Source organism: Quercus lobata, chromosome 7 (assembly GCF_001633185.2).
Source record: "Quercus lobata isolate SW786 chromosome 7, ValleyOak3.0 Primary Assembly, whole genome shotgun sequence".
Taxonomy (NCBI): Eukaryota; Viridiplantae; Streptophyta; class Magnoliopsida; order Fagales; family Fagaceae; genus Quercus; species Quercus lobata.
The window spans coordinates 38,913,521-38,939,938 of record NC_044910.1 but is presented as its reverse complement, the minus strand read 5'-3'; the positions used below and the strand labels follow the sequence as shown (position 1 = coordinate 38,939,938).

Below are 26,418 nucleotides of genomic sequence, written 5' to 3'. Positions count from 1 at the left end.
AACGTAATAAATAAAATTTTGAATTATCTATTTATTTTATATTTAAAAATTCAATCATTAATTTGTAAGACTTATTAAGTAAAACTTATATAGAAAAGTTGATGGATATCCTAAGAGTATTGTTTTATAAAATATTTTTAGAAACTCTTTATGGGAAAAGAAAAGAGTAATTGATTTTTTTGACACATTTAATATTTTTCATAAAAGTGGTATCAAATTTTTTCTAAAATAATCTATTAACAAATGTTTAAAAAGTACCCGTTAACAAGACCCAAATTTATAATATCTATAACATTCTTTCAAAAGTAATTAAGAAAATTATTTATTTTGTTATTGATGTAGCACATGTTATTTTGAGAATGCTACATTATTTAAAGTTGTAAATAACATCACAATGAATACACTTTTAAATTTGTAATATATAATTTGAATAATGAAAATGGATCCATTTGAAACCATTTATGATACAGAGAAACTTTTTTCTCAAAAAAAAAATACGGAGAAACTTTTTACTTGTTTTTCTTTTATTAAAATTAAAAAAAAAAAACCAACTTTTAAAATAAGTAATGTTTAATCTATTTTTTGAAATAACGAATTACTAGTTATAAAATTCTCATCACCAATTAATTTAAATTTATATAAACCAAATTAAAAAATATATATTTTATAACAAAACAAAGGGTAAGTTAAGAAAGCTATGCAAACTGTTCCTGTTGAGGCTAGTTGTACAAAAAGTTAAAAGTAGTTTTGTGGGAATCTCTAATTAAGAAATCTAAACCTCTTTTGTTAAGGACAGAAAGCCAAACTGTTAATGCAGAGCATGAGGCAGCACTACACGTGTATATATATAGATGCAGACATAACATTAACACCAAGCTAAGGTGCTCCAAGAGTTTCGAGGCAAAACTCAGCCAGATTTAGCAGAGAGCTTTCTAAATATATCACAAATAGCACTTAGTGGTGGTGGGAAAGGAAAGAAGCATTACCACAAGGTGATCCCTCTACAATATACGGTAGTTAGTGGTTACTAGTGAGCAGTATAATCATAACCTTCGTCTTCATTTTGTCACAGAGAGCTGAGTTTTTGGTTAGAGATTTTAGATTGATTAGCAGTGGCAATATGTCTCTTAGAATTTCCTTCTCGGTTCTTGCAATCACATTGTTGCTTGTTGGAACTTCTGCAGATGATCTTGTAGAAGGTATGCTTTCTCACTTTTAGACGGAAAATCATTCCATACGTCTTATATATGTATATTAATTTCCTATTATAACGGTGTAGGACATATCTAATGCATGCATGAGATAATTATTTCATTTTATTTTTTCCGTTAAAAAGTTGTGTTTTCTCAAATAAATTATAGACTGAGAATATTTATAAATCCATACAGAGTATTACAGACCGAGCATTTTTTTTCCAGCTAAGTCATTTCATATGGGCTGAACATTTCTCTTTTGGGAAAGGATAGAATGAACATATTTATTCATCCATATTTTGGAGAATCTAGGCCAAATGCTCATTTTTAATAGCGACTAATGTTGGAAAGTATGCCATGTGAAAATTAAAGAGAACAATGGAGAATGGTAGAAAATGCAAGTATAATAAGGAGAAAAGAAAGAGAAGAATATACGTGGTTCGGCTTAACAGCCTACCAAGCCATTAAACCTAAAAGATCTTGATTCACTTGACTTGAGATAATAGACTACAAGAGAACCCATATTTATGATGGGGCTACATATAATAGTCAACCATAATTTAAATTTAAATTGCATATTAATTGTCTCAATCCCATAATTTTCTCTTGCAAATCAATCTCTTGATTTGGTTTTCATTAACATAGAAAGTGAAATTTACTTTCCAAACAACTAATATATTTTATGATTGAAAACTTTCCAATGTAACAGAGCTTAATTCAATTTCATTTGGTTATACCGGAGTCCATGGCCCTGAAAAGTGGGGAAGCTTGAGTCCATTATTCTCGGCATGCTCAAATGGGAAAAGGCAGTCCCCTGTGAACATAGTGAAGAACAAAGTTGTTCGTAACAAGAATTTGAAACCCTTAACCAGAGATTACAGTACTGCAAATGCCACACTGGTCAACAATGGGTTTAACATTGGGGTATGTTCTTAATTAAACTTCGAAATGGTTTTTCTTCTTTGCATTTTTTTTTTTTTTGGTAAGTTATATAAATTTACATTATAATTAGCTTTTTGTTGATTTTCTGAAAATATGTTAAAAGATAGCTGTAAAGTAGTGACGTTTTAAAAAGCTTTTTATATATTTAAGGTCTTGTTAATGGTACTTTTAAGACAATTATTAATATAAACTATTTAAAAAAAGTTTTGACACCATTTTTATAAAAAATATAAAAAACCGTCAAAAAAATTATAGAAATTGTTTTTTCTTTTCCTAAAAATTAAAAAAAAAAATCATAAACTAATATCCTTAAAGTATCTGTTAATTTTATATATACAGAGAGATGAGTTCAAATTACACCTGGTATGACTCTACAAAAGTTACACATTTTTTAAACCCTAGATTTCTAAGAAATTTAATGGTTAGAAAATTAATTGCTTTCCATTTTAGCTAACGTAATTAATTTGATAGAATATTATATTATTTTCTTTTCTACTTTCTTTCGCTCTCCTAATGAATTCATCTCTAACCTTGCACAAAAGCATATACTCAACGTTCTTGAGTTGTTCATGGTAATATGTATAGCTTTGTTTGTGACAGTGAAGCAAAATCCAGTAGTAGAAGCCTGAATACCTCAAAATATTTAACCTTAGATGATTAAAGCATTTACAAAGTTCAATAATCACGTATATTTTTTGCTAGCCTTTTATTCAACAAAGTTGCAAATAGTGGTTGACCAAAAATAATAAAAATAAGGTGTATCTTAGAAATCTACAGTTTAAAAAAGGTGTAACTTTTATAGAGTTATATAAAGTGTAACTTGAACCCATCTCTATCTTTCTTTCTCTCTCAAAGAGAGAGAGAGAGAGAGAGAGAGAGAGAGAGAGAGAGAGAGAGGTTTAAGTTAGATCTGGTATAACTCTAAAGAATTACAAATTTTCTAAACCATTGGATTGAAGTAGATCCAACAGTAAAAAAAATGCACTCATTAATGCTAATATTCAAATATGGACCTCATTTATTATCCTTATTTATAACATTCTATACCTATCTCTAATCCCAAAAATAGGTATATTTTTCTCTCTGCTCTCTCTTTCTCATCCACTACACATTTCTCTCTCCTCCATTGCTCTTCCACCTCCATTTTCATAAGGTTCCAACTCCATAGCCACATAGATTTAATGATCCTTAAAATTGTAGTTCTATTCTAATTTGAAGGGTTTGAATCCAAAAAAGATGTTCCAACTTCAAGAATAAAAATATGATATATTGTTGCATAACCACCCACCTTCTAGACTAAGATGGTTCTACAAGAATTTACAGCATAAGTGCATGGGTGACAAATTCATGCATACCACATATTTACACCAAACTAGCTAGGCAAGGATGCACCATTAACCAGTTTTGAAGAACAAGTTTTCTTTTTATTTTTTAACAACTAAAAATGAGGCGGATTGTTATTGTATTATAACTTCTTTGATGATTTCGAGAATGAGGTGTATCGCCACAAAATCCTTCCAACCAAATTGTTTATTGTGTGAGAAGCCATTGGCACAATAAGGTTAGAAGACATAATTTTGGCATAACCATACACAACCCCAACAAAAGTTGCCCTGAAACATGTTAAACAACAAATCTTGATTAATTGGAGCCCACAGTGCCTGAATATGGAGGTGGAATCTTATGAAAATGGAGGTGGAAGAGCAATGGAGGAGAGAGAAACGTGTAGTGGATGAGAAAGAGAGAGCAAAGAGAAAAATATACTTATTTTTGGGATTAGAAATAGATATAAAATGTTATAAATAATGATAATAAATGAGATTCTTATCAGAATATCAGCATTAATAAGTGCATTTTTTTGATCGTTGGATGTGTAACTCTAAAGAGTTACACCAGGTGTAACTTGGACCCATCTCATATTTATATATATAGACAAAGTTTAGCTACAAAATTAGTTGTAGCCTTAAGCTACAAACTTACTTAATATCTTTTTATTGGAGGTGAATTTTGACAAATCCTCCATTGAATTACATTTTCTTCTTATATCCTCTATACTTGCAAAATTTCAAAAAAATTAAATATCAATAGCTATGTCATCAATGCATTTTTTAAATTGCAAGTTTTTGTAATTTAAAATTATGCACAAAATATAAGCTTATAGATCATATAATAAATAATATCCGATTGACACAAAATTTAACATGTATATTAAGAACATAAAGAACATGCAATTTAACAGTTAGATTTTCAAAATATGTTATAATATTTATTTTATTAAGTGAGTTTGTAGTCTTAAACTACAACCAATTTTGTAGCTAAACTTTGTCATATAAAGATATGCATGTTTCAAAAAAAAAAAAAAAAAGGTAATTCATAAATATTTTACCTTTGTATTGTCCTCAAGTGCAAGTCCCTACAAGGAAGCAGGGGTGCCATATATAAGCCCTCCACAAGAAACATTTGATGCCTAAATAATAATGAGATTCCATTTTAGCTTGAAGATGTAGAACCTTTTGGAATATCATGATGATAGAGAGTAAAATAATTTAACCATTCTTGACTATCCAATTTACTCAAATGTTTTTATTTTTATTTTTATTTTTATTGCACAATAATGATATGGTAGAAACAATCTAGAAATTGGATACTCTAAAACCTTAGTATTAGAAACATCAAAAACAAAAGTGATAAAAGAGACTAATGAATGATAAATAATCCAATGCGCCTATGTTTCACAACTGCTACTGATCCAATGCGTGTGCCCTTTGCCTATGCAGTTGTTTTTTGAGGAAAATGTGGGAGTCTTGGTTGCAGATGGGAAGAACTTCAGCTTGAAGCAAATGCACTGGCATTCTCCTTCTGAGCACAGGATTAATGGAGAACAGTATGCTCTCTCTCTCTCTCTCTCTCTCTCTCTCTCATACACACATAAGATGCAAACACTTATAAATTAGGTGTGAAACTGAATAAGATTGCGTTTAGATTTGAGGATTTAAAATCAAGAGATTGGAAGAAGAATTGTTCGTATAAATTTAACAATATATGACGATTTATTGTTTTGAGAGTAAGAGCTTTTGAAATATCTTCTTACATTTACATTTCAAATTTAATTTAATACTAATAAGACTTAAATCCATCTAATTTTTATTAATAAAAATTGTAATTTTATACTGTACCCAAATCACTTAAATTAAAAATTAAAATCCAAATTCTTTTATTCATATGGTTCTATCAGAATGAAAAATAAAGCATACTAATCCACAAGGGTCCATTGATGTAAAACCTTATGTGTTGTATAATAGGCTCAGTCAGGGACGGAATTATGCTTGGACCATGGGGGGCAATAACCCCCTGGCCCAATGAGAAAAGGCAAAATATATAATATATAAAGCTTGTTTTTTAATTTTTATGCTCTATTCTTGTTCAATACTTCCATGCTTTCACAAAAAGTACATTTTCTTTATTTAAATTTTTATTAAATTTTGATTCTTTTTGTGGATTTTTGTCTGGATTTTAAATGATTTATGAAATTTCTCTTAAAGCATTAGTATAGGATAATTGTAACTTAAGTGTTTGATGAAGTTTCCTAAAGAAGCTTGGGATAAAAAAATACACACGTACACACACATACATATATATGTATGTATATATTCTTTTATAAGTTGCTTAGGTAAAACACATGGTTGTCTTTGGGTTATAACAAATTTTTTAAGCATTTGGGTTTGAGTGTATCTCGCCTCTGGGCTTAACTGTGGGATTGACAAGAACTTTGAGCCCAAAACCCAAAAGGTTTCAACTTTTAAAGCCAGCTGAAACTTAGCTAGAGGAGCTTGTCTCTGCATAATGTTGAAAAGCTTTTATCACAAAATCATGTTAGAACTTTCTGTTACTCTCTTATCTACTGTTACTACTTGCAATATGACTAAACAATTGATAACTACAGATTTCCAACTGAGCTTCATATGGTCCACAAGGCAGCTGATGGCAGCTTCGCAGTTGTGTCAATCCTCTACCAATATGGCGATGCTGATCCCCTACTTTCCAAGGTAATTTTTTTTTTTTTTTTGATATATCCTTTTGAGTTGAATTAGCACTTCACAATTTAAACATAATTCCAAACCAAAACAAGGAAACGGGAATTTTAATGTTTATTATGATGGTTTATGATTGCAGATTAAGAACGAGTTGAATGAACTGGCTAAGGAAGTGTGTGCAAAGAATGAAGAGTCTCATATTCCTGTCAAGGCCTTGGATACAAAGCACATGGAGAAAAAGACCCGCAAGTATTACAGATACATTGGTTCACTCACCACTCCTCCATGCACCGAGAATGTCACCTGGAGCATCCTCGGCAAGGTAATTAATTGATTGTTCATGCCATTCATGAACAAATCACACACAAGCGTGCACGTGCACACACATACATATAACAACAGACGGTTTGATATGGCTAATGAACGTGCAGGTGAGATCAATATCAAAGGAGCAGGTCGAGCTTCTTCAGGCACCTTTGGACTCTACTTGCAAGAAAAACTCAAGGCCTTTGCAAGAACTGAATGGGCGACAGATTGAGCTATTTGCTGAGCTTGGCGACAGTTAATCTTACAATCATTTTCACCATCTAATTGACATCAATATCTTCTGTAAAGGGGACCAAAAGGAATGAAACCAAAAAAAAAAAAAAAATTGCTTTATGTTTTCTTAGCTTATATATGAATATTCAGCGGTGCCAATTAACCAGTAGAGCTACAAACCTTTTAGCTTCATCTATTAACACGTTATGTACATTAGGGAATGGAAATCTACTTGAGTAATTTTCTGTCTGGTTTAAAGTCTGCATTATTCATAACTATTGATTTGTTTATTCCACCGAAACTTTTAGTGACCTCAAAGGGTGACATATCACATTCTTATCCACTTCCATTCCAATCCACACACCCTAAATCAGGACCATATATATTTTCATCTTTTACAGCAACAAGAAATGTTCAGCAATCTTGGGAGGAATAAAGGGGTCAATTTCATTCTCATCATTTTTCTCAACAATTTTTTTTTTTTTTTTTTAATTTTAATAAAAGATTGCTGATAAGCAAGATTATTTGAACTTAAAATGACTTATTCAATAGTGCATCAAGTTGATACTTGATTTTCCATGCTGCTATACTTCATTATTTGTCAAACTACGACCTACACAGAAAGTCCTCTCCATCGATCTCATTCATCACTAGAGTTGAACAAGCTTACTGCATAAACGTCAATGACTGTCTTAGTGATTTGCTCAAGTAGCATTAGTCAAAAATGGAAACCTGTCCTTTTTTTTGTTTTTTTATTTATTTTAAGGACCCATTTGTTAACAAAGTTTTCATAAGCAAATCAAAACTTCAATGGGTCATCTCCACATCTCCATAAGCAAGCTGGTTTTTTCAAAATAGTATTTGTTTTTTTTGGTGAGAATTAATGTGGGAAAATTGAACATAATTTTGACCATGGTTTATTTATTTATTTATAAATTCTAGGTGCAGATTTCTGGTTTTTTGTGTGACTAATTTAAAGAGAATGCATTTTTTTTTTTTTTTTTTAAACAATTTAAAGAGAATTCATGATGTTAGGTAAGGCAGTCACTCTCAATTGGAAATAGATGATTAGTATGATGCCAATCTAGTCAATATTCTACTACAGTCTAGACCATTCACAAAGTGGCATCCACGATTCCACATTAGTAGTCAATGGCGCCGTTGCCCATACAGTGAATCGGTGGCTAAATCCTCATCTATGACTTGAACAGTGGGTGAAGGCCACCATCAAAAACACACTGGCAAAGACTAAAATAGTAAATTTACACTTGAATACTAATCAATGACTCTACAGGTAGAACATGACACGTTGAATTGAATTTTAATGCAGCAAATGGGTTCAAACAAAAAGTACTGGGTTAAAAGTGTCTTCAACAACAACGACGACCCAAAAAACTAAAAAAAAGTAAACAGATGTTTTAAGGATAAGGATATTGGTCTACAAACTATTTTAAAATTTTTGTTATGAAAAAAGAAATTGCAATTAATTGTTTTGATGGTTTTTTATATTTCTTATAAGAGATGGGTTCAAGTTACAACTAGTGTAACTTTACAAGAGTTACATATTTTTTAAACCGTAAATTTATGAGAGATCCAACCGATAAAAACAAAACATCATTATCTATTACAATATTAAATACTTACCTAATTAATAGCCTCTTCATTAAATATTTCTTATGTCTCTTTTTCTCTCTCCTTAGTAAGTCTTTTTTTTTTTTTTTTTTTTTTTTTTTTTTTTTTTCCATTTTCTTTGCAATTTCTCCTACATTTCTACTTTCTTAGTCAATTACGTTCAAGGATAAGTGCATAAATAAGGAGAAATAAAAAACATCAGTAGAGAAAAATGGATGAAGATAGTAAACCAAATTTTATCAGATTGTATAGATTACGATAAGATAGAAACTATCAAAATTTGATCCGATTAGAATTTGTTTGTAATTCAAATTCATCCTAATGTTTACCTCATATGACAATAGTATGGCTAGAGGCCTATAAGTTCTTACAATCTTAAATACCTTTCTCTTTATTAAATGTCTCCAGATGTAGAAGAGAGAGAAACTCAAGATAGGCCCAATTGTTTAACTCTACTACCGCTGACTTTCCATTTAATTCAGAAGAAGTTAAATTATTCATATTTTTACAAATATTGAAATTAGTAGAATGACACTCATACAAACAAAACTTGTGTTTGCAAATTTATTATCGTACCAACGGAAAGAAAAAACCAAAAAAAAAACCAAGCAGTTTCACAAATTTATTACTAAGAGCATAACAGGATGATATAATTGGAATACATTTAATAAAACATGGAAGCTTTTGACTTCCTTTATTTTATTTCACGGCAGAAGCTACAGAAGAAACTGCTAAACAATTTTGCAGTGTGGCCATTCAGTTCACGGCAGAAGCTTAATAAGGAAAAAGGAAAAAAAGTAGGAACGTAGGAGAAATTGCAAAGAAAATGGAAAGAAAGACTTAATAAGAAGAGAGAAGAAGGAACATAAGAAATATTTAACGAGGAGAAAGATAATTAGGAGATTATTAATTAGGTAAGTATTTAATGTTGTAATGGATAATGGTGTTTTGTTTTTATCCGTTAGATCTCTCATAAATCTACGATTTAAAAAATGTGTAACTCTTGTGGAGTTACACCAAGTGTAACTTGAACTCATCTTTTCTTATAAAAATGATGTTAAAACTTTTCTAAAATAGTTTATTAACAATTGCCTTAAGGGCATTTATTAAAGTGACAAAAAAAGAAGAAGAAGTGAAATATTACAAGCTATGCTAACTAGTTTTGATTTTCAATTTAAAAAATATAATAATTGCGTTGGATAGATTTGCGTATAGAATTGCAACTATTTGTTGGATAAGAGTAACGACTTTCCCAACTAACATGATTTCAATGAATTAAGAAAGAGAGTTATTAAAGTTTATCGCTTTACTTAATAAGTCATCATTCATGAGATCATCTTCGAATTTGACGAAGTTATCCATTTTTTGAGTAAAAAATTTGTAAGTTATTTCCGCAAACTATGTTTTAGGGATAATTTTAAATTAAATCAGTAGTTTCTTGAGAAATTATTTAAATAAGCAGTTTTAAAGGTTTCAAATTAAATCCTTTATAAAGTAGAATTTATAATTTTATTAGTTTTATATGAACTAACTACTTTTAAATTCGTAACAATTTATATATTGAACTTTTCGGTTTTGATTTGAGGTTTTGATTTTCAATAATAATATTTAAAGAAACTAGTTTATGCTCGTTTGTTTAGAAAACAAGTTAAGTTCAAGCCATAAGCTTGGGCTCGATTATTAAACGAGTCAAATTCAAACATAATTAACACATTTGTGAACAAGCTAGTGAACATGAAGACTTGATTTCCCTATATACAAATAATTTTTTATATGTATACTTGTTTAAAAATATATTTATATATACTTGAGATTAAATTGTATAAATTTGTCAATAAGTTAATATGATTTTTGTAAGGACGCGATTCGTGACGGACCGTAACAGTGTCGGGTTCGCACGTGAAAAGGCCCCTAACAATATCATTTGTAGAGCGTGGGTTTGGAAGGCTAGGCCTTGTTCGATAGGCGGTGGGTTTTTCGCGGTGTTCGTATGAACTTAAGCTTTCCTACACCCCTGGAGTCTTTCTCCTGGAGGTGGGCTGGGAGGCCCTGGTTTCTGGCCATTTTTCCCAACCCCCCAATCGGTGCACCTTCCTTTTTATTATATAGTCCGTCTTGGCTGATCCTGACCCTCCACTTGTAGGTCAGGCAGGAGCTTGTTCCTGTGTCCATCCCATCAACTGTCCCGTCTAACTTTCTATTAGTTGCATGGATCGACGTTTGCACCGCCCAAACGTCTTTTCTCATTAACCAACTCTGGGTATTGGCAGGTACATTTACTGAAGGGGGTGGGACGCACTTTCCTTGGTCCGAGTTCACACTCTGCTTCCCTATGGGCCCCATTCCGTTCACATCCCTTTGAGGGGGCTGTTTGGGGATTGCCTACACCAAGGTGTTGGTCTTCCTGTTGAAGCTATGGAATGCCGATGACAGGGTAAGTTCTCAGCCGTTCCCCTTGCTACCTCGGCCACTGAGCATTTGCCTTCGGCACGGTACCTCCTCGGCACGGGCCCTGGGCCCAGATAGAGTTTGGGCCGGACTGCAGAGCTCTCGGACCCACAATTTTAAATAATTATTTGTAGTAAAAGTTCATAGAATTGTAAAGAATAATTTAATCAAGTAACTCGTAAACAAGCTTGAAGTTGAACATAAACTATTATTTGGTGATGAGCTCGAGCTTGGCTTGTATTAGAAAAAAAAAAAAAAATTAAGTGCACAAACTTGAACTTTTAAAACTAAACTTGGCTTGGCTTGGCTTGTTTACTGCCCTTTTAACATGAGATTTTAAAAATTTTTTACCCTATTTCCCCTGCATAAGAGCATCCACAGCAGATGTTGTAAAAAAAATGCTATTTTGCAACACCAAACACCTACTTTATTATTTTACCACATCATTTTACAACATCATATTTATCAGATGTTTTATAATTCAATTTTATACATTAAAATAATATATACTACTCATTAAAATAATATACTATCTCAGCCACCAACAACAAACAAATACCAATCACCAAGCAACAACATCCACCAACCATCACTGTCGCAACAACACCGACCAGCCACCACCGGCACAACCACCACTTCACCACCACACATTCCCAGCAAGGTAGCAACCACCACCACCACCACCCCACCATCACACACCCAGCAAGGCAGAAACCACCAACAAAACAGGAAAAAAAAAAAAAAAAAAAAACAGCAAATACCAGTCACCAAGCACAGCCACCACCCAAATGCCAAACCACCACCGATTCAACACCACTTCAGCACCGATTCAAACAAACAAATACCCATCGATTCAAACACCGATTCAAACAAACAAATACCCAAATTGCAACAAAAAAAAAAAAAAAAAAAAAAAAAAAACCCACAACCAAAGAGAGGCAGAGTGGCTGAGCGTGAGATCGATGGTGGCTCGGGGTGTGATCGGTGAGATCGAGCGTAGTTAGAGCGTGGCTGAGCGTGAGATCGAGTGGCTGGAGCAAGATCGAGCTTGGCGGAGCGTGCAGTCGTCGTCGGAGCTACGCCGTCGTCGCTGACGGTAAACATTTCGGACTGGTCGAAGAGAGAGGGAACCGGAGAGTGAGAGAGGAGAAAAGAAAAAAATGAAGAAGAGAGAGGGAACCGGAGAATGAGAGAGGAGAAAAGAAAGAAAATGAAGAGAGAGAGGAGAGAGAAAACGTAATATAAAATAATAAAAATTTTACAACATCTGTCCGTACCGTTGCAAATTTGCAACGGTACTGTTCATGTGTGGTATAATTTTTACCATTTGGAACATCTGATAAACCTCTATTTTTGTGTTTGGTGTGCTAAATGTGCCAAAAATTTGGCATTTGGCACATTTAGCACATCTGCTGTGGGTGCTCTAAGAGGGGTTGTTTCTCTGTGTGAAACTTTTCTTTTGGCATTTGCTAAATCTACTTTTTATTAAGACAAAATTTATACCATCTGATGTATATATCATAACCTAATACATTAAAATAGTGAGTGAAATGTCCTAAAACCAAGTCAAATAAGTTAGTTTATAACTACCCAAAAAAAAAATTATTAATGTTGTTGAAAGGGACTTAAACCCGAGTATTATTTTTTAACCGATTTGAGCAAAATAGAATTCAAATCCAAATATCATTTAATAGAGACTTTTACAAGGAAAAAAATTTACAGCTACTCATTCAACAACACTCAATATATATTTACAAAACCTTAGAGCCTACAATACAAATTTAAAATTAAAAAAAAAAAAAAAAAAAAAAAAAAAAAAAACTGTGTAGAAAATTGTACTAGTGACTATTATCACCTTTCACCCCGCGGAAGGGGAAACCGTTATTCAACGTGCCACGTCATCGCAACGACAAATTTTAGAACAAAGTGTGGGCTCCACAGATATTCCCAATCGCGACCGCTAGAGGATTGGACTCAACCAATCACATCAAACCACGTCATCGGCCCAAGCGTCTGATCTTCTTCCGGATGCGAACCGGTTCATTCCGCCCAAACCGGGCGTTTCAATCTCCGATAAGCTCCCTCTCGGCGCGTCGAAATCGGAAGCCGTACTGTCACGCGCTCTAATCGCCGAACTCTTCCTCGGAGGCGATTCGGACTCAATCTGCGGCGCGTGAACCCTAGGCGCCGGTTTGTCTCGCCGACCGGCTCGGAAAAGAGCACGAAAAGTGGCGAAAAATCCGGATTTTCGTTTCCCGGCCGATTTTTCTATCTCGGCGATCCGTTCTGAGGAGAGTTGCCGGTTCCTTAGTCTCCGATTTCGGTCTCTCTTCGATCTCACCCTTCCCATGCAAGAAACCTTCGGCGACGACGGTTCAACCACCGAAGAATCCGATTTGCCTACCGATCCGGACCGTTTCGGAAACAACCGAGTATTTCCCTGCTTGTTGTTCCGGCGACTCTTCGTGTCGACGAAACAAGACTTCTGAGGCTTCGGCAAGCCGAGAATCGAAGCTTTGGACTTCAAGTTGAGGTTGAGAGAGAACCGCTGAGAATTCGAGTTCGCACTCGGATTCAGATTCGGATTCAAGTTCGTCGAGTTTACGTTACCTTTTCCCGAATCTTTTCGCTCGTAAAAGGCGTGCTGGTCGAACCAGTCAAGCTCAGCGTCTTTCGAGAGCCAAAACGACTCCGGCGGGAAATCCGAAGGTACCTCCGGTTGATCCGACTGCTCCGGCCGGTGATCTCCGTCGGCGAGCGTTTCACAGGCGATTTTCCTATCGGAGCCGCCGGCACAGGCTGTAACTAGGTTCTCCAGATCCACTTGTGGCATCGTCAAGAACACAAGAACTCTGCAATGAAATTTAGAAAGCAAAGAGAGAGAGAGAGAGAGAATGTTGAAGAAGAAGGAAGGAGAAGTAGTTGGAAACTTTGAAACTTGAAAGAGAGGATTTTATATATAATAGAAAGAAAGAAACAAACAATTTTTTTTTTTTTTTTTTTTGTGTTGAAATTTTGTTAGAGAGAGAGAGAGAGAGAGAGAGAGAAATATTTTGGAGGGAGATTTTCAACTTGTTGACTCGTGCTGGCTGGTTTTGATCGTTTTGCTTTTTTATGTGAGAGAGAGAGAGAAAGGGAGGTTTTGGTAAAAAAGAAAAAGAAATATATCTTTTTTCTTTCGTCAAAATAATACGAAATTGAACCGTACGAAACGTCGTTTTACTTTAATTATTATATATACTGTTATTTAAAAATAAATAAAAAAACATTAATTTCCTTTTGTGAATGAGCTTTTAGCTTAGTCCAGCGTGGCTGCTTATTTTGGAAGAATGTGTGAATCACCGTGGCTTTTTTTTTTTTTTTTTTTTGACCGACAACCACTTTGTTCATAATATTTTTTATAACAAATTTTATGTAATAAACTGTTACAAGTTGTGACTGATGGAATAAAAAAGTAATTTAAGCAATAGGTTTAAATTAGAACTAATAATAATTAATCACTTATGATTTATTGTAAAAATATTGTAGACGTAACACCTCTCTAAAGTGAGAAATTACTAGGTTTATCGAAAGATTGTTGTAGTGGTCTTTCTTGATTTTTCCAACTAATAAAATGCTGCCATTCATGCAAGTGCGATATCACTTGGTGGTTTATTATTTTGTTTTCTTATGTTGATTAGGAAGTTAATTCACACACTTGCATAGGGCATGTGTTAGTAAACTATTTATCATCAATGGATTTTGTTGAAGCTTAATTTATAAATTAAGTCAACTTATTTTTTTTAGGTACAGTTTTGAATGCATCTTGTTTTTTTTAAGCATAATTTGGATATATCCAACTTATTTTTATCATACCAAAATTAAACCTCAATCTATATTTAATTTGTTATTTTTGACTTTGAAGTTTTTTTTTTTTTTTAATTATAGGATTTAAAATGTAAAATATTTTTCCTCATTATGTAAAATGCGTAAATAGGCCCTTGGATTAATTCAATGTGACTGCTTTGCTTTGAAGAATGTGGTAAATAATTTCTCTTGCTTCGTCATGCAAGCATCATGACCTTTTCAAATTTTTCCTAACACATTGTATGATTTATAGATCACAATGCTTACTCATTAATATATGTACTATATTAGGGACCATTTGTTGTAGCTTAATTTATAAATCAACTCAACTTATTTTATTAGGAACGGTTTTTAATGCATCTTATTTTCTTGATTATAATTTAGTTAAATTCAACTTACTTTTATAAACATAAATTTTTTGTACGAATTAATATAAATGCTCTAATATTCATTTTTGGATTCAGATCTTCTAAATTTTTTTAGGGTACTCTACCAGTAGATTTTCTTAAATTCTAACCACTCTTTTATGATTTAAGGGTCTAGATTCTGCCATGTCAGCATTCCACTAATAATACTTTTAAAATAATAAAATAATGTTGCAAACAAAACAATTAAGATTATTCTTAGTGGAATGCTAATATAGCAAAATTTAGACCATTAAATCATTAAAAAATTGTTAAGATTTAAGGAAATCTATTTGATAGAGTACCTTAAGAAATATAGATGATCTGAATCCTTCATTTTTACTTCCAAAAAATTTTATGATAGTTTCTATCCTTTATCTCAAAAATTCATCATTCACTTCTAATGCAAAAGAAACATTTGGGATACTAATAAGGACAGGATATTTACCTGTACGCCAATTTAATAAATTGTTGCTTTGAATTTCAGCCTTCTATTTATTGCTAAATGGAAAGGTAATTAATGAACAGATAAATCTTCTAAATAACGTGAATGGCTCAACTAAACCTCAAACAATCTAACCACACAATTATATATATATATATATATTTAAATCCAAAATAAAATAATAATATAATATAATGACCACTTGGTGTCATTTTTTTTTTTTTTGGGAAGAGTGAGTTTCAACTTATGGCATCCACTTCTGATGATAGTTCTTTAAGTGGGGATTGAAACCTAAATCTCTTATATAACCATTAGAAACTTTATCAGTTGAACTAATTATAACATATAGTTGGTGCCAGATCTTATATATGTATATAACAACTCAAATTTTCTGTGCCCCATACTTGTTAGTTTATTTATACTATATAATAACAAATAATTCTGGAAATCCTCTAATTATAGGAGTCAGAGATTTGCCATCTTGTCCCCATTCCTGCAGTGAATCCAGCCTATTAGAAATACGTGCCACCGTCATGTTCTAAAAATAATGACAATAAAAATGATTGCTTGAATAATTGTACGTTGATTGAACTTTCAATTAATGTGCAATAATCAAAGTTCTAGTTTTTTTCCTTGTAATTTACGAGGTAGATTCCCTTTCTATGCCTTTATAACCAATCTCTAAAGCTATGGCGGCAACATTAAGCTTTGCTAATCGGTGGCTTTAGATACATAACAAAACTGTTTCACCTATAAATTTTTTTTTTTTATTTATTTAATTTAATTTTACAGTAAGTGGTGGAGGCTTAGGAGAGGATGTACCAACAACAAAGAGCAATTGATTCAAGTCAAGAGAAACTAAACATAATTTGTGTTTAGGGTATCGTATTGATGTCATGTTGATGTCATATTAGCCGTTTTATGTTATAATTTTTAAAAAATTATTTGTGTCACTATATTGTATTAGTGTCCGTACTTCTTAAGATATATATAAGAGTGAGCTAATTCAAATAGTGAGAACTAAATAAAATAGAAGAATAACTAAAAAAAAGATTAGCAAAAGTAGTAAAATTTAGGAAATATTATTCTAGATATAATAGAATTACACACATATTCCCCCAAAAAAAAGATGTGACCAATCTTGATTAATTTGTTGAATATCTATAACGTTGTTTGAAATTTTGGGACCAAAGTTTATGGGTTTTTTTTCTTTCTTTCTTTTGCTTTTGGTAATAATTAAGTGGGGGAGAGGAGTTTGATACGTAATTCTCCCAAATAGAGATTGGACAATGTATAGCATTGAAAATTCGAAACACAAACTTCTTTAGGGGGCAATTCTAAGTTTCAAGTACAAATTTTTGAGGCAAAAAAGGAGGCCAATGTATGCAGAATATGAATAAAAAGATTAAATTAATTAATACACTTTCTATATTTCAATGTGAGCTGCAATCCATAGTTAGTTTTGATTAGGCTCCAACAACTAACAACTCTCGTGACTCATGAATGAGTCGTATCACGTAATTGATGTCCTTGGGGGACTTATTTAAAGGAAGCAATTTTATATGGAGTAAGGAAAAAAATTGTCTCTACAAATAGTAAAAGCCACAATAGATGTCTCTGACTATATTTAATTTTATTATATATAATAAAGAACGTCGAAAAGGATGTAAGGGATTCTATTTTTACCAATTACGATTCACCTTCAATAATAAAATAAAAAAATATAAATGAGAGAAGAGAAAGAAGAATCGAGCTTATACACAGTTTTTGGATGTTTGTTTATAATAATGTAGTTGGTACAAAGCAAAAAAAATAAAATAGTTAAACTAATGTTAGATTTCACACCACTTCAACTTAAGGAGAGAACTTCAAAGGTTTGAATTAGTCGTTCTTGATACTAAGTATGAAATTTTTTGTCAGTATTTTGGGGTCACTTACATAAAATTCTTCCTTATAATAACTTGATGTATGTAAGACGGAAAAATTTTATACACTCAAAAAAATAATTAGATATTCGAAAATATCTAAACACCTTAAAAAAAAAACTTGAGGAGAGAGAATAGAATGGACCTTTGTAGTTTTTTCATTTTTTCAAAGGCAATTAATACTTGGTTTTTAAGGGTCAAAATAGTTATAAAAGGGAGCACTGAACAATGGGAGGAGATATTTTATAATAACATGTACCACTTTCTTTTTTTTTGATAACTACGTTCTTTTGGAATTGTGTGGGTGTGGGTATGACGCACATGCATACATGGGGTACGCACATGCCCCACTTAAAAATTTGATTGATATGAAATAACATGAAAAATATATAATAATAAAATAATTGATTGAAAAAAAAATACAAATCTAATGTAAATTTATGAAGTATTGTAATTTTAACAAAAGTTACATATTGTTTGTTAAGAGTATTGTAACTCAATTGATTGATGCATGTAAAAATTTTTAACAAAAATTCAAGATTTAAATCTCTCACCTCTTAATTATCAAATTATAAAATAAAATAAAAAGTTGCGTATTGTGTAATATGGAACTAATAAATTAGTTAATTTTTTTTTAAAGAGTTTCAACTTATGGCGTTCACTTTTGATAATAACTCTTTATCATCAGACCAAAACACCAATCAATTTTTAATATAGGCAGAGATTGAACCTCAAGTATTTTATTAAACTATAACATGGGCTCACTAACATTTCTAGGTCTTTTATGCTCCTCTTTCAATTAAAGAAGTGATAGTGACCCATCATTCCATTAGTCCAACTTACTTATAAACTATGCAAAGAAACAATTGCCAGAAACAATTTTGGCAATGATTCTTTAATTAGAATGATTTGAACATTCTTGCTTTGTATTTGACTTGCCAGAGGATGCTGAAATTATCAAAAAGACCTATATTTTTAGTTACACTAAGTATATAAATGCTGTACTAATCCATTATATTTTGTTATTCTATTTTACTTGTAGTTTCCTTTACTCTTCTTGAGCATATATTCAGTCACGCACACCTAGTTAGGTATGATAATTGTTGTGGTAGCTAGGAGGAATATTATTTAGAGGTTGATTAGGTACGACCTGTTACAAATATTGGTGTACGTAAGAAAAGTCTTCCAAATATCATTTATGGGGCATAACAACAAATGAAGCTTTATAAATAGATGACCTATTGTTGTTTCCTGCTATAAACATTGACATACATTATTGAAAGATAGAGTTTTAAAAGAAAGAGAGGAAATGGAGTACAAGAATTAATCCTTGTGTCATTGATGTCCCATTGGTCTTCACGTGTAATTATATCATATGGTGGTGATGGAAGAATGGTCTCTCAGCTTGAGAAGAACTAGTAATAAAAGACATATGAGTGTTGTACAAGTATGAGTGTTATATAAGTATACGTTAACAGAAGAAGAAAAATGACTATTTTTCTCTCAATATTTTTTTTTCCCAACCTAATTACACCATGAATACAACTATTTTTTACTAATTTTTTGAGGTGATGATTGGTGGATAATATTTCTAAATTTTCACACAAACTCACTACTATAATCATTTTTTTTATCCACCAATCATAACTTAGGACTTGTATTGAAAATTTTGTGTCTATGAAGTATGAAGTATGAACCTTCTCTTTTATATTTTGTGTATATGGTAGTTGTGGGGCCCAACAATTCATGGGCCAATTCCATTTATTCATTGGTGCCTAAGGCCCGAGCCGAGAAGGGTTATAGCCCAGGATCATTAAAACAAATACTAAATGGCCTTGGGACACAACCGAGGACGACTCAGTCCTCGACATGTCCGAGGTCCCATAAGAAGAAAGGGTAAAAATGGTACAGAAACAACTTGGGAAAAAAATCTAAAATATCTGCGCCAATAGAAAAGGGTATGCTGGAAAGAATAACGACCAGGGAAAGCTGCCTTTACTGTCATTCAATACTCTGCACCTGACAAAGCCATACTCTCCAGCTTTTTCAACCACCCCCAACTACTCCGGGTATGGGCTGATGGGACAAGTATCAGTCTTGGAATGTCGATCCTACATGTGGACGAAGGATAAAAAAACACAGGCTAGTATAAAAGGAAAGGGGGACAATCAGGACAAGGGGCTGGGAAAAATGGCCAAAAAACCAGAGCCTCCCAGCCCACCTCCAGGAAAAAGACTCCAGGGGTGAAGACAACTTAACTATGTATGGATATCACGAAAAACCCACCGCCTGGTGACCAAGGCCTAACCTTTCAAACCCACGCTCTACAAATGATATTGTTTGGACCTTTTTACGTGCGAACCCAACACTGTTACGGTTCGTTACAAAATCGCGTCCTTACAATTGGCGCCGTCTGTGGGAAAGGCTTGTGTGTTGGCATAGGCGGTAAGTCGAGAGAGTTCCTTTGTCATTTCTAACAGCTGGTTATAGAGTTCTAGTGTAAAGTTCCGCTAGGGGCTATGATTCTTGACTAGGGGCTACGCTTGGTAGTGTCAATCGCGTGGATGGTTCTAGGGGCTTGGCCGAGGAGCTAACTCCCCTAAAGCCAAGGTTCCACGCCAAAAAAAAAAAAAAAAAAAAACTGAGTTTTGGACAGAACCAAGGTATTGTATGGTCCTCGGACTCAAACCTGTGGGGAAACCAACTACTTGGATGAGAAAACTGAGTTTTGGACAGAACCAAGGTATTGTATGGTCCTCGGACTCAAACCTATGGGGAAACCAACTACTTGGATGAGAAAACTGAGTTTTGGACAGAACCAAGGTATTGTATGGTCCTCGGACTCAAACTTATGGGGAAACCAACTACTTGGATGAGAAAACTGAGTTTTAGACAGAACCAAGGTATTGTATGGTCCTCGGACTCAAACCTATGGGGAAACCAACTACTTGGATAAGAAAACTGAGTTTTGGACAGAACCAAGGTATTGTATGGTCCTCGGACTCAAACCTATGGGGAAACCAACTACTTGGATGAAAAAACTGAGTTTTGGACAGAACCAAGGTATTGTATGGTTCTCGGACTCAAACCTATGGGGAAACCAACTACTTGGATGAGAAAACTGAGTTTTGGACAGAACCAAGGTATTGTATGGTCCTCGGACTCAAACCTATGGGGAAACCAACTACTTGGATGAGAAAACAGAGTTTTGGACAGAACCAAGGTGTTGTATGGTCCTCGGACTCAAACCTGTGGGGAAACCAACTACTTGGATGAGAAAACTGAGTTTTGGACAGAACCAAGGTATTGTATGGTCCTCAGACTCAAACCTATGGGGAAACCAACTACTTGGATGAGAAAACTGAGTTTTGGACAGAGAAAACTGAGTTTTGGACAGAACCAAGGTATTGTATGGTCCTCGGACTCAAACTTATGGGGAAACCAACTACTTGGATGAGAAAACTGAGTTTTAGACAGAACCAAGGTATTATATGGTCCTCGGAATCAAACCTGTGGGGAAACCAACTACTTGGATAAGAAAACTGAGTTTTGGACAGAACCAAGGTATTGTATGGTCCTCGGACTCAAACCTATGGGGAACCAACTACTTGGATGAGAAAACTGAGTTTTGGACAGAACCAAGGTATTGTATGGTTCTCGGACTCAAACCTATGGGGAAACCAACTACTTGGATGAGAAAACTGAGTTTTGGACAGAACCAAGGTGTTGTATGGTCTACTCGGAACCAATGGTCGGAAACCTGTGGGGAAACCAACTACTTGGATGAGAAAACTGAGTTTTGGACAGAACCAAGGTATTGTATGGTCCTCGGACTCAAACCTATGGGGAAACCAACTATTTGGATGAGAAAACTGAGTTTTGGACAGAACCAAGGTATTGTATGGTCCTCAGACTCAAACCTATGGGGAAACCAACTACTTGGATGAGAAAACTGAGTTTTGGACAGAGAAAACTGAGTTTTGGACAGAACCAAGGTATTGTATGGTCCTCGGACTCAAACCTATGGGGAAACCAACTACTTGGATGAGAAAACTGAGTTTTGGACAGAACCAAGGTGTTGTATGGTCCTCGGACTCAAACCTGTGGGGAAACCAACTACTTGGATGAGAAAACTGAGTTTCGTAAGGTCGGCTACTTAATAAAAATTCTAAGTTACTCAGTCCTCGGCTCAAATACTATACAAGGTTAAAGCTATTAAAAGTGTTAAGAAAATGGTGAAACGTCCCACTATTCAGCAACCTACAGGGGCTGTTCATTTTGCAGGTGGTATGTCTTCGGATGGTTACTTCCTACACCATATCGAGCATTCAGTTGTCGTATCGGCTATTTTTGGGGTAAGTGTTGTTTTCGCAGATTGGCGTTGTTATGCCAAACAACTCTATTAAAGTTATGATAATATCTTTTCCTTAGCAAATATTTTGACCCTAGGTGTCATTAATTCAATGCTATATTATTGTGCCGAACCGCACTTGCAAGTTCATAATAGCGCCTTTCTCTTTGATAAGGGATTACGGCCCCAAGTATTGTACTCTAAGGTCGGCGGTATTGTGCCAGGCCGACTTAGTAAGCTCATCATAATGTCCTTTCTTTTTCTGCCTAATAGGAGTTTCAGTTCTAAGTATCACTTGTTCGATTCAGTTTATTAAGCTGGATTGTTTCTATAATCACAGAGCAAGATCTTTTTATTAACTAGGATTTTGGTCCTAGAGGTCGGTCAAAGTTTAAAAATAAAAAGAGTTCACAAGGTTGTACGTCTATTCATCGCGTTATCATTTTGAAAATATAGAGATAGAACATGCGAAGTAAAATAGTAACAATTTTTATTAATATAAAGATGTATTACAACGTATAAAGAGGGGCTTAAACAAGCCTATACAAAAGGTGGATTACCAAAACAATAATAATAATTAAAAAAAAACAACAACAACAATGCAGACAAGTAAACCGTCAAATGCCTTTTTAAACTCGTCTTCGAAGTCATTCCAAACTCTGCCCCAGTAGCGCCCATATTGAGAGAAGGACCTTCTTCAGAAGAAGATGGAGGAGATGAATGAAAAGAAGGAGGAGAAGAAGAGGGAGAAGGAAAAGCACCAGGATGGATCTGGTGGGGGAAAGAAGAAGAAAGAGAGGCAAAAGGAGACACCAGTGAACGAAGAGAGGAAAAAGTAGGGGCACTTAGTTCCTGCCTCAGTCCTGACTCCTAACACGCTGGTGCCATGTTAGTTATGCTCATGAGAGAGCGGCTAGTACTGATAATGGGTGACCCCAGCTCAGTCACGCCAAATGTTTGACGTGACGAGCCCCTGCTTCGGATTTTGGCTGAGAGGAGGGTAAAAAAGATTTTGAGTCTCCGCCATCCTTGCCCTGACCGAGCCATTTTAAGCTTTGTAAGAATGTGGAGTTTCTGGGAGGGATATGTTTCTTTCATTATTTGCTCTTATCTCGAGTGTATCACGAGCTAGGATACAACTAGTGAATAAAGTAAACTCTGGAGGAAGCTAAAGGTTTCAGACTTCAGAGGGATTGAAAGGGTCTCTGTACGAGAGAAATATCCTTTTACCTCCCTTCTTATACGAAGGGTGGAACGGAAGGTATTTAATCCGTCCAGATTCCAAGAAAATTGGTAAACGAGAATGTACCCGTTCCACTTCCCCGCATCGTCAACAAACCATCGAAATTAAATAGTCTCGTAAATGTAAGTCATTAAAGGCGCGTTTTGGACAACCAAACGGCAGGAACGCGTTGTGAATGAATTCAGATGAATGTTCCGTAGACCGGTACGTTTCCTGGGCAGATAAAGAAACGCCAACGTTAATAAAGAGGCTGAGTTAAACGAGCCATAATAAAGGCTAGGTATTACCAAAACCCTCCTCTCTAACCAAGAGGTCGGACAGTAGGGTTTTGAGGGGTTATTGTGGGGCCCAACAATTCGTGGGCCAATCCCATTTATTCATTGGTGCCTAAGGCCCGAGCCGAGAAGGGTTATAGCCCAGGATCATTAAAACAAATACTAAATGGCCTTGGGACATAGCCGAGGACGACTCAGTCCTCGGCATGTCCGAGGTCCCATAAGAAGAAAGGGTAAAAATGGTACAGAAACAACTTGGGAAAAAAATCTAAAATATCTGCGTCAATAGAAAAGGGTATGCTGGAAAGAATAACGACTAGGGAAAGCTGTCTTTACTGCCATTCAATACTCTGCACCTGACAGAGCCATACTCTCCAGCTTTTTCAATCACCCCCAACCACTCTGGATATGGGCTGATGGGACAAGTATCAGTCTTGGAATGTCGATCCTACACGTGGACGAAGGATAAAAAAACACAGGCTAGTATAAAAGGAAAGGGGGACAATCAGGACAAGGGGCTGGGAAAAATGGCCAAAAAACCAGAGCCTCCCAGCCCCACCTCCAGGAGAAAGACTCCAGGGGTGAAGACAACTTAACTATGTATGGATATCACGAAAAACTCACCGCCTGGTGACCAAGGCCTAGCCTTTCAAACCCACGCTCTACAAATGATATTGTTTGGGCCTTTTTACGTGCAAACCCAATATTGTTACGGTTCGTTACAAAATCGCGTCCTTAAAGTAGTAAATAGTAATATATAGTTAGATTCAACTCTTTTTATGTCTAAAAAATATGATATTTTCAAAAATCATGATTTTAATATGTAATAATACATTCGGTAAGAAATCAAATCCCTAGCTAGTAGTAGAGACAAGGTTTACCAACATCCTTGGAATTTAGATCCAGAATTTAGCCCATCTTTAACATCTACCACCAAATCTTGTGGCTGGTCTTCACTAACCTCAATATCTTAGATTCTAGAGGAATATAATCAAACACAATAATGAACAGATTGACACCCCTATTTTAAGGAGATGACCTGATATTAGGGGCATAAAATCCATAGTTTGTAATACTTTGAAAGTTGCAACAGTCCTGTGATATGTTGCCACTTCCCCAAAATCCTTTTTTTTTTTAATTCCTTTTTTATTGGCAGGTAAAAGATATGGATTCTATTATTAGGTGGATCATTTTGAGATATCCCACAAAGTCAGCAATTGATAACAACTAATAAACAACGTGAAAATCGGATATCATGACATATCTGAGGAACCATTCATGTTGCTGCCTTTTCACTCAATTCCTTTCTTTGTGAATGTGCAATTGTGCATGCAATGTATGCACTAATTAATAATGAGAATTGGGATGTCTATAATATTTTCACAATACACTATCACAACAAAAATAAATATAGATGTTTATTTATAGGTTTTTTTAGAAGATAGTCTTAATTTAAATCCACAACTTAAATTACTTTTTTTTCCTACCTATAACAACCAATAACAACCTACCACTTAAGATTTGTTGTGAAAATATTATAGACATAATATTTCTTTTTAATAATACAAATTTTACAATATTTTTACAGATTGTTGATGGATAGCGGTAATTATAGTTCAATCCAACATTTTCTAGCGAGTAAGTGCCACAATGGTCACACCCATGGGGTCCGCCACAATGGTTGCCCCCGCTCACCCATTTTGTTTATATAAAAAAATAAAAAAGATTGTTGATGGAAAAATTCTTATTGGTTCTCATCTAAAAGCCCAATACTAACATCACTTATTTATTTATCAATAACCGATAGCAGTTATCAAAAAATAAAAAAATAAAAAATAACCGTTAGCAGTTTATAAAAAAGTTGGTGGGTTTAACATTTTTCTATACCACTTTTTATGTTTCACGTTATCTTTCACTAATCACAACATACCATGTAGCTTTAACTTTTGACATTACAAGATCTCAAGCATTATTTTCTGTTTCTCATATCAGATTTTCTCTTTCCATGAGTAATATACAGAAATGGATTTTCCACTCTAGCCATCAATTTAAACGCCCACAGAATTTTGATTTTATTTTGGTTGGGGTTGTGGTTGGGGGTGACGACTTGATTAAATTGTTCAAAAAATGTTCATAATTTCAAGACACTATAATTACCTTTTGGTCCAACACATATTCATTACAACCGTGCCTAACAACTATGAATTTCTTTACAATCTCCACCTCAAGTAATATTTGAATTCAAGACAATTAAAATTTTCAGAGGTTATTTTATAATACCATTCATCACGGCCTGTGCTCAATTTGAGTTTCTTCATCATTCATATTGGGTATTCAATCAATTCAGTTGGGTTTCTAATTTTTGTGCCATGAAAACAATTATGATTATCTTCCATATGTCAACTCACACGAATAAATGTGCCCTAAGGAGTGGGACGAATAAATGTGCCCTATGGAGTAAGTACTGACTTTTCTCCTACTAGCACCAAGCAAGAAAGGTCTTCAGTCAAGTTTGTTAATTATTGCCATATTGATAACCAGTTTAAGTCTAAAATTCTACGTTATATTCGTCGCTCTCTCACAATGAGTCAATGACTAGCATAATGAAACCAGCTGTTTTTTTCAGATTAAGGTAATGAAACTGATACCATATCTATACAATTATACTTACTAAGCCAAAGAGAAAGAAAAAAAAAATGCATTCCTTTTGTAAGGAAATCGTTTTTATTTGTTTTTAAGAAAAAATTAGACACACAAAACAAGTTTCTACGGTTGTCAATTATGACTAATGTTGCCGAGAATCATATAGCTCAACTAATAATTCTTGGTGTTTTTAATGAAATGTCAAGAGTTTAAATCTCCACTCTCCCATTCGAACTATTGAATCATCAAAAAATATTATGACTAATATTTTATCATTTTTAATGACATTCATGAGCACTGTATTAGTAAATTAAGATTAATTTTTTAGGTAAGGCCATATGACTATGACAGCATGACATATAAGTATGGAGCTAGAATTTCGAGTTAGGGGAGGTTGATGATTTGTGGACTATGGTTGTTTGGGTTTATTTGTGATTGTGATGTTGTTTGGTACGTGGAAGAGACCAAGTTTTATTTTTCTTGAACCCAATTTGAAT

The 26,418-nt window shown here is 34.0% G+C and overlaps 2 protein-coding genes across 2 annotated transcripts; one reads left to right on the top strand and one right to left on the bottom strand.

Moving 5' to 3' along the window:
• The first annotated feature begins 862 nt into the window (after nucleotides 1-862).
• LOC115952543 (alpha carbonic anhydrase 1, chloroplastic) lies at nucleotides 863-7,066 on the top strand. Its single transcript, XM_031069713.1, has 7 exons — nucleotides 863-992; nucleotides 1,073-1,199; nucleotides 1,903-2,117; nucleotides 4,913-5,019; nucleotides 6,079-6,181; nucleotides 6,309-6,491; nucleotides 6,601-7,066. Exons 2-7 carry the CDS (start codon nucleotides 1,121-1,123, stop codon nucleotides 6,733-6,735), a joined length of 822 nt encoding a protein of 273 aa, XP_030925573.1. The 5' UTR covers nucleotides 863-992; nucleotides 1,073-1,120; the 3' UTR covers nucleotides 6,736-7,066.
• Nucleotides 7,067-12,455: 5,389 nt separating this feature from the next.
• LOC115953274 lies at nucleotides 12,456-13,717 on the bottom strand. The gene has a single exon (XM_031070867.1). It carries the CDS (start codon nucleotides 13,620-13,622, stop codon nucleotides 12,777-12,779), a length of 846 nt encoding a protein of 281 aa, XP_030926727.1. The 5' UTR covers nucleotides 13,623-13,717; the 3' UTR covers nucleotides 12,456-12,776.
• Between the last annotated feature and the right edge of the window lie 12,701 nt (nucleotides 13,718-26,418).

Coding starts and splice junctions, on each gene's coding strand:
- LOC115953274 (XM_031070867.1), bottom strand. CDS start 13,622: ATGCCACAAGTGGATCTGGAGAACCTAGTTACAGCCTGTGCCGGCGGC.
- LOC115952543 (XM_031069713.1), top strand. CDS start 1,121: ATGTCTCTTAGAATTTCCTTCTCGGTTCTTGCAATCACATTGTTGCTT. Junction 5,020..6,078: donor CACAGGATTAATGGAGAACA/GTATGCTCTCTC, acceptor TGATAACTACAG/ATTTCCAACTGAGCTTCATA. Junction 6,492..6,600: donor CCTGGAGCATCCTCGGCAAG/GTAATTAATTGA, acceptor ATGAACGTGCAG/GTGAGATCAATATCAAAGGA.